At 50.5% G+C, this 11,533-nt stretch overlaps 1 protein-coding gene across 1 annotated transcript; it reads left to right on the top strand.

The window, feature by feature from the left end:
- The first annotated feature begins 212 nt into the window (after positions 1-212).
- Il13 (interleukin 13) lies at positions 213-2,918 on the top strand. The gene is made up of 4 exons (XM_032911652.1): positions 213-359; positions 1,583-1,636; positions 2,360-2,464; positions 2,779-2,918. Exons 1-4 carry the CDS (start codon positions 216-218, stop codon positions 2,869-2,871), a joined length of 396 nt encoding a protein of 131 aa, XP_032767543.1. The 5' UTR covers positions 213-215; the 3' UTR covers positions 2,872-2,918.
- The last annotated feature ends 8,615 nt before the right edge of the window (positions 2,919-11,533 follow it).

Raw genomic sequence — 11,533 nt, 5'->3', positions numbered from 1 at the left:
AGAGGGCACTGGATTTTCCAAAAAAGACAAAAAAAAATTTAAGATGAGTAAAGATGTGGTTTTCAGATAATGCCCAACAGAGCAGAGCCCAGGGGGGTGAGGCGTCATCATTTTGGTTTATAAAAGCTGCTTCAACAGGCTAAGGCCACAAGCCAGCAGCCTAGGCCAGCCCACAGTTCTACAGCTCCCTGGTTCTCTCACTGACTCTGGGCTTCATGGCGCTCTGGGTGACTGCAGTCCTGGCTCTCGCTTGCCTTGGTGGTCTTGCCACCCCAGGGCCAGTGCGGAGATCCACGTGTCCCCCTGTGGCCCTCAGGGAGCTTATCGAGGAGCTGAGCAACATCACACAAGACCAGAAGGTGAGTAGCACGCACACACCCCTTCCCTGGAAGAGGTCATGAGCAGGCTGGGTCTGGGCCTGTGTGAACGATGACACAAGCCCCCAGTCCCCCGGCTCAAAAATGAAGACAAGCAGCTAACTTGGGGTGCAATGGTGAAGGGTCCCCAAAAATAGACCTTTACAACAGGACAGGTTTAATCTAAGAAAACCCGTGGAGGAGAGGTCTCTGGATGGGGAAGCCAGACAGCTCTCAGACTGCTCATAGGCTAGGGATAGTTATAAGAAAGGTTGGGGATGTTGGTCCAAAGCTGCTAGGGGTTGCCAAAGAATGTCGAGCAAGAGGGACAGGTGATCCTTATTGGATCTGATAATGACTGGCTAGTCAGTATCAGGGTCTGCAGGAGTCAGTGGCCACTGCTTATCCAAAATGGAGGGTTTTCTCAAAATGGCGTGGCCATGGCTAACCAATGGAACTTGCCTGGGTTGGCAGAGTCACTTCTACCAGATCAGGACTCTTCCACAGAGGAAAACGGGAAGGTCAGCAGCTTCCTGAAATTTTGGCTTCTGCCAACTGGATTTCCCATGCCACCCAACTGGATGTCCCCATCATGATTTCAGTCAGTGGGACAGGAGGACACTGTAACACCAATGCCTCTCCCTGCCTGCAAAGGAGTTCACAGCATCTGAACATGGATTGCTGAGCCTGGCCCTGGGTGCTGTGATATCCCTAATCACACCCCCAGAGGCAGGCATGGTGGTTTCACTTTGTGAGGTCCAGGGAGGTTAATGTCAGACTCAAGCCTTCCAGGAATCACCTGAGGCCGTGTGTGTGTGTGTGTGTGTGTGTGTGTGTCCCTAACATAGCGTCCTATTCAGAGAAGAGAAAAGTGGTACATTAGGCCTCACATCTGACTTGACTAGATCAACAGCAGCCTCTCCCACTCCTCCTTTACCAAGCCCCACTCTGGCCTTCTCTGTAGACCCCCATCCTCCTGTCCAGACTATGGCAAGCTTCAAATAAGGCAATACCCCTGCCAAAAGCCACCCAGTCTCCCTCTCTCAGCTCCAGGACTCTAATTCTTGCCCTAACTCCTCGTGCAGACCAGACACTGGAGTGTAGGGTCTTAAGGGGTTGTCAAGCCAGACTCTACGCTACACTAGGGGTGCTTATGGGCCTGGCCTGGCTGTGGTAGGCCTGTGACACCTGCTACCATTCTACTCATGGTCTCTTTGCTTCCTCAGACTTCCCTGTGCAATAGCAGCATGGTATGGAGTGTGGACCTGACAGCTGGCGGGGTAAGGAACCTGGGCTGAGGGGATGTGGCGGCAGTTCTTGGCTCTCGGCTCTTGGCTTCTTTTCTCTAAGCCCTACGCATGTAACTAAGGCTTTCCAAAAACACCTTCAAAGATAGGTATGCCTGGCATATCAGGACATTAGAGGTTGAGGCAGGAGGATTACCATGAGTTTGAGGCCAGCCAGGACTATATGAGTTCCTGGCTAGCTCAGGCTACAGAAAGATATCCTGCCTCACAGAAATCAATTAAAAAAGCAAACTCTAGGGGTGGGGATTTAGCTCAGTGGTAGAGCGCTTGCCTACCAAGCCCAAGGCCCTGGGTTCAGTCCCCAGCTCCGAAAAAAAAAAAAAAAAAAAAAAAAGAAAAAGAAAAAAAAAAAAAAAAAGCAAACTCTAGAACAGCACGTCTCAACCTTCCTAATGCTGTGACCCTTGAAGACAGTTCCTCATGCTGCGGTGACCCCCAACCATAAGCTTGTTTCATTGCTACACCATAACTGTAATTTCGCTGCTGTTCTGGATCATAAAGTAAATATTATATGCAAGATATCTGATATGTGGTTCTCAAAGGGGTCAAGACCCACAGGTTGAGAACCTCCACTCTAGGAGCTACTCTTGTACTCCCCATAATTTAGGCTCCTCCTGCTACCAGTACCCACCCGGCCAGTTCAATGGCCTTCCTGTGACCTGAGCCAGGCCTGACATCTGCCCTCTTCCCCCACAGTTCTGTGCAGCCCTGGAATCCCTGACCAACATCTCCAGTTGCAATGCCATCCACAGGACCCAGAGGATATTGAATGGCCTCTGTAACCAAAAGGCCTCGGATGTGGTAAGGCCTGTTCCACCCCTAACCCACTCCTGCTGGCCTGGATGAGCATCCCAAGTGCATGTTCACCCAGGAGCGGGACCACTGTGGCAGTAGGGACCCAGACTTAGGGTGTTACATCGCTTGGGCTCAAGGGCTCCCAACTTTTACCTGAGCCTCAGTTTCCACATTTGTAAAGTAGAGGCAAAACCAGAACCCACCTGGTAGGGACTTTTGGGAGCATCATAAGGACCGGTCCCTGGAAAGCCCCTGTTGAATGCCAGCTGTCCTTGACCTTGGCGTCCCTCTAACGGATGGGCCTCTTGGTTGTTTCGCAGGCTTCCAGCCCCCCAGATACCAAAATCGAAGTAGCCCAGTTTATATTAAAACTGCTCAATTACTCCAAGCAACTTTTCCGCTACGGCCACTGAGGGGAGACCGGCCCTGGACATCTCAGCTGTGGACCTCAGTTGTGGATTCATTTTCCTTTCTCACATCAGACATTGCTTGGGAAGACAGGGAGGAGGGTTGGGGAGAGACGAAGTTGCCTCAGCTTTGACCTCAGCCTGCACTGCCTGCCTAGTGATACAGGTTCCCCCCATCCCCCTGCCCCATCCCTATAGCAAACTGACAGTGAGTCCAGCCTGTGGCCTGGTCAGCTGAGGCAGACGGCTTGAGCACATTCGTCTCCATCTTATTTATTATGGTTTATGTTATTTAAATGCGTCTGTTAGTAGTGGGCTGGGGAAATGGTTTGCTGCCTGTGCCCTGGGGGCTCCAGCATTGAAGCAGTGGGTTCCGGGGTCCCTGGTAATATTACTGCACACACAATTCTGCTACCTCACTGGAGCCTCTAGGTCTCATCCCAGGCAGGAGACAGGAGGGAAGGCCAGAGCAACACTCCTGTCTGCCACGGCAGCAACTAGCCCTCAGCCATGAAGTAACTTATTGTTTTGTTCTTATATTTAAAGTATTAAATAGCTTAGCAAAGAGGTAATAATATATGGGAGAATGGCTTGTTACACTCAGTGTGTGGGGAACAGGGGGGAGGACAACGGGGGAGGGGGAGATGGTAGGTTTGTCATTGAACCAGTTTTTCATTGACTGTCAAAACTAGAAACCGGAAATAAAGATGGTGACAGATAGGCCTTGCCTGCTTTTTGCTGTCTTTTTTTTTTTTTTTTTTTTTTGGTCCTTGGGGATGCTGCCTTGTGGGCTCCAAACTGAGAAGCCCAGTGTGAGGCAGGCTGCTCAAAGGAGATTGGGAGGAGGGAAGGGCAAGCCTGGGCTGGGAGGAGGGAAGGGCAAGCCTGGGCTGAGGGAAAGCAAAGCCTCTGGTCTGTGGCAGACCGAGGAGATACGCCCCCTGTCTACTGTTGGTGAGCAGGGGGAGTTTGGGCCAGGAAATTGGGGTTCAAGGGGATGTCTGGGGCAGGCGGGGAACCTCTTGGGTATCTCCTGACAACTGGCCAGCTTTGTCTGCACCACCCACACAGTCTCGGGTCTCCCTTACCACCCTGGGAGGCACATAGCCTGAGGCACGGGTGGGGACAGGAGGCTGGTCCAAGGCACAGGATGGGAGGAAATAAAGGCCACATTCTGCCTCCTCTTTCAAACGTCACCTGCCCAAATGCACGGCTCTTCTCCTGTGTACTGCCTGTTCGGATATCCCCTGGTGATGAGACACTCACGACTTAGCTTCTAGGGACAAGCTGTTCAATTTCTGGAGCCCACCCATTGCTTTGTAAGCAATCGGTAGACATGTGGGTACTGGGGTAGACAGATAAGACCATGGAGACGGCACCTCAGAGCCTGTGGCCTGCCTCTCCCTTGCTGGCCCTCAAGCTGGAGCAGTGGGAACATCTGCATCAGTAAGCGAGTGCTGGATAACAAGATGCCTCTTGGCGTCCTTGTGAGGTGCGGCCCAAAGCAGAAGAGGCCACCGAGAAGGGCAGGAGGCTTCTGCAGCAGGTGTGGGTGGGGTCAGGGACCAAGCTCTGAATGACAGCAGAAACCCTCCTGGGGCAGGCAGAATCTGAGATTCCAATACTCACAGTCTCGAGTCAACCAAACAGCACCAGAGGACATGGCAGGAACTTAGCCAACTCATGGGGAATCAGTCTTCCCTTCTTGCCTCACTGCTGACAAAGAGACAGAAGAGGCCAAGCCATAGCTCTGGGAGTCGGCCACTCTGCACGAAAGAGGGGACGTGGATAGCAGGGCAGGACGGGCTCCCAGCTCTGCCAGAGAGGTCGCACTTTCTGAGGACCATCTGTGCTGGCACAGCACCAGCCACCCAGACTAAGGGCTGCAAGACATGGTACCAGACAGAACTTACGAAGGTAGGGAAGAAGATGCTCTCCTCCATCGTTCTGGGAGCACTGCTGTAGAGACGGGGGGAGCACTGGTCTTCTTGCCTCCTTCTCTACCCATAGTCTAAAATCAAAGATTACATGGACTTTTTTGTTCTTGTTTTGTTTTGTTTTTGAGACAGGGTTTTTCTTTCTGGCCCTGCCTATTCTGAAACTTGATATGTAAACCAGGCCAGCCTCAAACTCACGTTCACCTGCCTCTGCCTCCCCAGTGCTGGTATGAAAGGTGTGTGCCACACTGACCAGCTTGGTTTATTGTTTTAAAAAAGGGTGATGTGGGGGCTGGAGAGATGGCTCAGTGGTTAAGAGCACTGACTGCTCTTCCTGAGGTCCTGAGTTCAATTCCCAGCAACCACATGGTGGCTCACAACCATCTGTAATGGGATCTGATGCCCTTTTCTGGTGTGTCTGAAGACAGCCACAGTGTACTCATATACAATAAATAAAATCTTAAAAAAACAAAAAGGGTGATGTGTATGTGTGCATGTGTATGCATGTGGATGTATGTGTGTGTGACTGTGTGTGCATGTGTGTGTACATGTGTTTATTAGTGTGTATATATGTGTGTGAGCATGTATGCATGTGTATGTCTGTGTGCATGTATGTGTGTGTTGTATAAGAAGCTAGAGGACAACCTTGAGTGTTGTTCCTTGGGAGCAATCCACCTTGTTTCTATGTCTCTCATTCACTGGTCTAGAACGTTCCTTGTTAGGTTATGCTGGCTGGTCAACAATCCCCACAGATCTTTTAGCCTCTGCCTCCCCAGCACTGAAGTGTGCACCCTCCTGCCCTCCTCCTCATGCTTGCACGGTAAGCATTTTACCCCCTGAACCATCCCCCCAGGTCCCAAGAACAATATCACTTAAAAACAGAATCATTTTCTGTGCATAGATGATAGCTTCATCTTTACCTAGGCCCCCTCTAACTGACGAAGGTGTTGGCCTGTCTGGCTGAACTAAGGGAGATGGTTCAGAGGATAAAAACACTTTCTGTACAGGTCTGACGACCTAAGTTCAATCCCTGGGACTTATACAAAAGGTCAGACACAGTGTGAACTAGAATGCCAGCACTCTTACAGTACGGCAGGAGAGAAAGACAGAATTGCCCGGAATGCGACGGCTGGCCCTCAAAAAAGAGGGAGAGACAGGGCTGGAGAGATAGTTCAGAGCCTTCTGGTTAAGAGCACTGGCTGATCTTCCAGAGACCCTCGGTTTAATTCCTAGCCCTCACCCACACGGTAGCTCGCAACTGACTCTAACTCTAGTCCCAGAGGATCTGATGCCCTCTTCTGGCCTCCTCAGGTACTACACACACATGGTGCACAGAGGTATACATGCAGGCAAAACCTAATCATGTAAAATAAGAAAATAAAAGCTCAACCGGGCATGGTGGCACACACCTTTAGTGCCAGCACTCAGAAGGCAGAAGCAGTCAGATCTCTGTGAATTTGAGGTGCAGCCTGATCTACAAAGTGAGTTTCAGAACATCCAAGGCTGCTACATACAGAAACCCCGTCTTGAACCCCACCCCGACCATCTCAAAATAAAATAAAGGTCAAAAGAACCAAAAGTTGTCCTTTGACCTCCATCCACATGTACGGTACGGAGTAACACAGGTGCATATACACTTAAACGTTTGTGTACACACAGACACACAGACACACGCACGGTTTTGTTTTTTTAATGAAGGAGGGCTCTCTTCCAATCCAGTTCTTAAGGGAGCCTTCACTCTACAAGGTGCGTATGGAGCCATTCCAGGTCTCACCACTAGGGGTCCACAGCTAGTCATATCCTCATCCTGTCCACAACTAATCCTTCACGCTGTGCCTTGGTCAGAGGCGGGGACCTGTGGTCCTCAATAGGGAGCCCTGGGACCCTCAGGGACAAAGGATGCCTTACATTGTCACAAGGCAATGCTACTAAAGCTGAGAGCAAGGGAGTGTGACTCAGTAGGGGCAAAAGCAGGAGGAAGAAGCAGGAGAAATTTAACTTTGAAGCAAGCATCACCTTGACTCTGGGTCCTAGAGGGACCATAGGACACTTCGAAAGCTCCTGGGTACTTTCTCCCATATGCAAAGGAAACTCTCAGTAAGGCCAGAGACAGGGGAGCTGAGGAGAACTGAGAGCCCCTGGTGAGCGGGAGACAGAGCTGGTCAGGGCGTAGGATGAGCTGCCCCTTCGCACCCCAGGCTCAGGAGGTTTCGCTGAAGGTGAGAGGGATGGGGGGGGGGGGGTGCTCAGGTGAGAAATGAGATTCAGTTTCCGTTGAATGCCACAGCAAACAAACACTTCTGCTGCTCAGGCAAGGTGTTGAAAACACAGTCACTTCAGGGGTTTCTCTGAGGCCAGTCCCTGAGGTGCTCAGTATGGAGAGGAGTTGCGCAAAGGACTAGGCCTATGTCTGTCCCACTGTCTGAGGACAGCTAGGAGGATGGGGCTAATCAAGTCATCCACTGTAACATTTACGCTACGGCCGCGCTTTTCCCGCGAGTACCAGGTCAGTGGGCACCAGGCTCTGCTTTGCTTCTCCCTTCTGAGATGGTGGCAGGTAGCTGGCCATGCACCAGGCCGAGTGTCCTGGGTGGGAAACCCCGGTTGTGTGGTCCCGCACTTTAGGATGGTCAGGCCGAGAGCTGTGTCCACAGTCACCCTCCCCCACACTGCCCTCTGTCACTGTGAAAACTAAAAGTCACGAGGCCTCACTATCTTCATTCAATTCTCGGCTCCACCCAAAAGCGACAGAGCGCATGGCTTGCAACGAACTTTCCCAGATCAACTGATTTCTCGGCAGCCAGGGAGGGCCCCATGACGAAGCCACTCGAAATCCCAGAAGCAATTTTCTACTTACGACCTCACTTTCTGTTGTTCTCTCTTCCTCCCCCTCCACAGTGCCATCTTGAGTGGAAAGTGATCCCCTCACAGAGGACCTAAGAAACGCCCCCAGCCCTGCCCTGTCTGGGCTGCTGTGTGGTCAGAGGTGACGCAGGCAGCAAAATTAAATATAGCAAACGTCGTCATCTCCGCTCTGAGCAGCATAGTGGACCAGTGCGTGGGGGCTGCGCTGCTCTTCCTGCAGCTCTCGTGCCTTCGTGGCCACAGCCTTCGTGGGGCAGCAGCTCTGGTGTCTCCCGCCACCGGCCACCTAGACCTGTAGATCTCTGATCCCAGGCCCTACTTGGACCTACTCTTAAGGAGTTCCAGGAATATCGGGGAAGGAAAAGCAACTTCTCATCTATTTACTCCTCCATGTTCTCATCCCCGCTGCGCGCTCTTGTACAGTGAATGTACATCCATCCCCCAATGTGGCCAGTGCTAAAACCAGACAATATAAAAAAGCAGCGCATTCTTGAGGTCCATAGAAGGGACAGATCAGGACTTGGGCTGGAGACAGGACAGCATCTCAGGACCCTCAGCGCTTCCAGGAAAGGATTCGTTCTGGGAAGACACAGTAGTAGCCCAGCCAGAAGCGCCATCTCCTCTCTTGGGCCTCCAGGGCTTCAGATCCCCTGTGGGAAGAGAAGACACAGGTGGAAGATGTGCCAGGGGACTGCTCATCAGCTCTGAGTCTGAGGCTGCAGTGACATACGGCCCTGAGGACAAATGAGAGTAGCTGCTGACTTCAACTGCTATCATCTATCTATCTATCTATCTATCTATCTATCTATCTATCTATCTATCCTCATCATCTATCATCTATTTATCTATCATCTATCCATTCATCCTTCCATCCACCCATCATCTATCTATCTATCTATCTATCTATCTATCCATCCATCCATCATCTATCTATCTATCCATCCATCCATCATCTATCTACTATCTATCTATCATCATCATCTATCATCTATTTATCTATCATCTATCCATTCATCCTTCCATCCACCCATCATCTATCTATCTATCTATCTATCTATCTATCTATCTATCTATCTATCCATCCATCATCCATCTATCTCTATCTCACACGAGAGCGTCCCTGGCACCTCAGGGAACAGAGGAGCCCAAGGCCACACACCCTCTTCTCTAGTGCACGTACTTTGGTGGGGTCCTCTCTATGTCTGTGATCATGGTTTGAAGACATAGACAGATATGGAGCCAAAGACTCAGGGCACGAACTCAGGGTTAAATCAACTCTGGCTTTAAGTCCCATGGTGCTCCTGATTGCAGAACTTGTTGCTTGGGCCAAGACTCAGGTGCCGCTCTGAGGCAGTGCTCCATCTATCTATCATCTATCTATATCTATCTATCATCTATCTATCTATCTATCTATCTATCTATCTATCTATCTATCTATCCATCCACCCACCCATCACCCGCCCATCTATCCATGCATCCATCCATCAGCAAGGATTCGCTGCAGCCTTACCAGGTACCTCTGATATGGTTCCTGAGCACAGCAAGTCACACAGTGAAACAGCAGAGCAGAGCAATACCACAGAGGTGTCAGGCACCTGGGAAGCCACAGAGGAGAGAAGCCGGCCAGTGGTTGGGACAGAGCACAGGAAGTCAAGAGCACCTCACTCATGAGATAGGTGAAAGCAGAGGTCTGGCTGGCTGGATAGTCTGTGTGAGAACAGCTCACTGCATTAGGAAGAGCAAAGCATCAGATGCGAATACCGGAATGGCCCAAGTCTTGACCAGACAGATGCACATGAGGCCTAACTCTGGCACTCAGGAGGTGGAGATGGGAGGAACAGGAGTTTGAGGGCTTCGAGAAAGATCCAGGCCATATCTCAATCAAATTTTAGTAGAGCCATTCTAGCAGCTAGAGCCGCAAAGGGCAGAGCCACGGAGACTGCTTTCTAGGCGCCTGTAGAGACGCAGGAGGGAGAGGATGGCGGTAGAGGGGTGAGAGACGTCTAATTCTGGAGAGGTGTATGTGTGTGCAATATATGTGCAAATTATATATTTACACTTTATATTAGATAAAGTAAACATGGATGAGATATCTACTGCATGTTAATACATACATGCAGTTCTATGATTTCTACGTTTGTGTGGGGGGCAAATGTCTGTGTGCAGCATGTAGAGGTAGATGAGAATGTCACATGTCCCCCTCTTTTGAAGACAGTGTCTCTCACAGAGCCTGGGGCTAGGCTGGCAGCCAGCAAACCCAGTCATTCTCCTGTCCCCATTCTCCACAGTGAGGGGGTCACAGGTGCATGTGAGGCCATGTTGGCTTTTTTTTTTTCTTTTTTTCTTTTTTTTTTTTTTTTTTTGAGCTGGGGATCGAACCCAGGGCCTTGCGTTTTCTAGGCAAGCGCTCTACCACTGAGCTAAATCCCCAAAAAGCCGGATTTTTTTTTTAAAGATTTATTTTATTTATATATGTACACTGTCTTCAGACATACCAGAAAAAGACATCAGGTCTTATTACAGATGGTTGTGACCACCCTGTGGTTGCTGGGAATTGAACCCAGGTCCTCTGGAAGAGCAACCAGTGCTCTTAACCACTGAGCCAGCTCTCCAGCCCCCCATGTTGGCTTTTTTATGTGGGTGCTGGGCTTCTGAACTCAGGTCCTCATGCTTGGTCAGCAAGCTCTCTTACCCTAAAGACATCTTCCCGGCCCTGTATTTAAATTTATTACCTCACACACACACACGCTATTCTACGGATCTTCACTCATAGCCATGTGTTCTACCTCTGAGCACCATATCAACTTTTTTGGTTTTGTTTTGTTTGTTTCTAAGATTGTTTGTTTTGAGATAATGTAGTCCTGGCTGACCTTGAACTCAGAGATCCTCCTACCTCTGCCGCCCAAGTACTGGTATTAAAGGTGTGAGCCACCATGCCCTGCCCCCAAAATCAGTTTTTTTTAAAAAAAAATCTTTACATTTTTAAAATGTATGTGTGTGCAATGCTCCCAGGAGGCCAGGAGAGGGCGTCAGATTCCCGGAGCTGGAGTTACAGGTGGTGGAACGTCATCTGCTGTGGGTGCTGGGAACCTAACTGGGCCCCTGCAAGCACAGAACACACGCTTAACTGCCAAGAAACCTCCCCACTCTCTACGAGATTTATTATAAAAATGTCAAATATTTACAAAAGTACCCCTGAGGCATCCATTACTCAACCTCAGTGGCTAGCGTGTGAGGGCCAATTTTGTCTCATCTCTACGCTCCTTACTGACAATGACCAGACCCAGCATCCAGGTGGGCTTGATGCAGCCGGTGAGGTCTGTGTGCACCATGCGTGGGCTCAGAACCCGAACTCCAGGACACCATCAAGGCTGAATTGTGGACACCATGGTCCTCCCTGGAGCATAGCACAGCCTGGCCTCCCTAAGGCCACAGCACAGAGACTACATCATTGAGGTCCTCTTACCGCCATTCGCACTGCACAGAGAAGCCACTTTGCTGATGTCACCATTTTATCAATTCATCACCCTTATCTCTTGTCACCTCCCACGGGCCACGGTGATTGTGACCCTCACTTCTGCCTCTTGAGACACTCACTCCCTGGGGTTCTGACCCTGCCTGTGCTGGGCTCCTGGTCAGGCCGCCTATCTCTCTCCCAGTATTACTGGTGGGTAGTGGGTCACTTCCCATCCCCCTTGCCTCTCTCAACCCAGTATAACTCTGTCTGTGGAAACGCCTCCATGTTCAGAGCCACAGTGACCCCTCAGCTCACCAATGCTGACCTCCGACTGTATCTCACACCTCCTATCTCCCAGAATGGCCAGAAGCTCCCTGGGCCAGAAACCTGGGTCACCTGCAGCTGAGTC

This window comes from Rattus rattus, chromosome 9, assembly GCF_011064425.1.
Source record: "Rattus rattus isolate New Zealand chromosome 9, Rrattus_CSIRO_v1, whole genome shotgun sequence".
Lineage (NCBI taxonomy): Eukaryota > Metazoa > Chordata > Mammalia > Rodentia > Muridae > Rattus > Rattus rattus.
This window is presented reverse-complemented; position numbering and strand designations above follow the sequence as displayed.

Coding starts and splice junctions, on each gene's coding strand:
- Il13 (XM_032911652.1), top strand. CDS start 216: ATGGCGCTCTGGGTGACTGCAGTCCTGGCTCTCGCTTGCCTTGGTGGT. Junction 1,637..2,359: donor TGGACCTGACAGCTGGCGGG/GTAAGGAACCTG, acceptor CTTCCCCCACAG/TTCTGTGCAGCCCTGGAATC. Junction 2,465..2,778: donor ACCAAAAGGCCTCGGATGTG/GTAAGGCCTGTT, acceptor GTTGTTTCGCAG/GCTTCCAGCCCCCCAGATAC.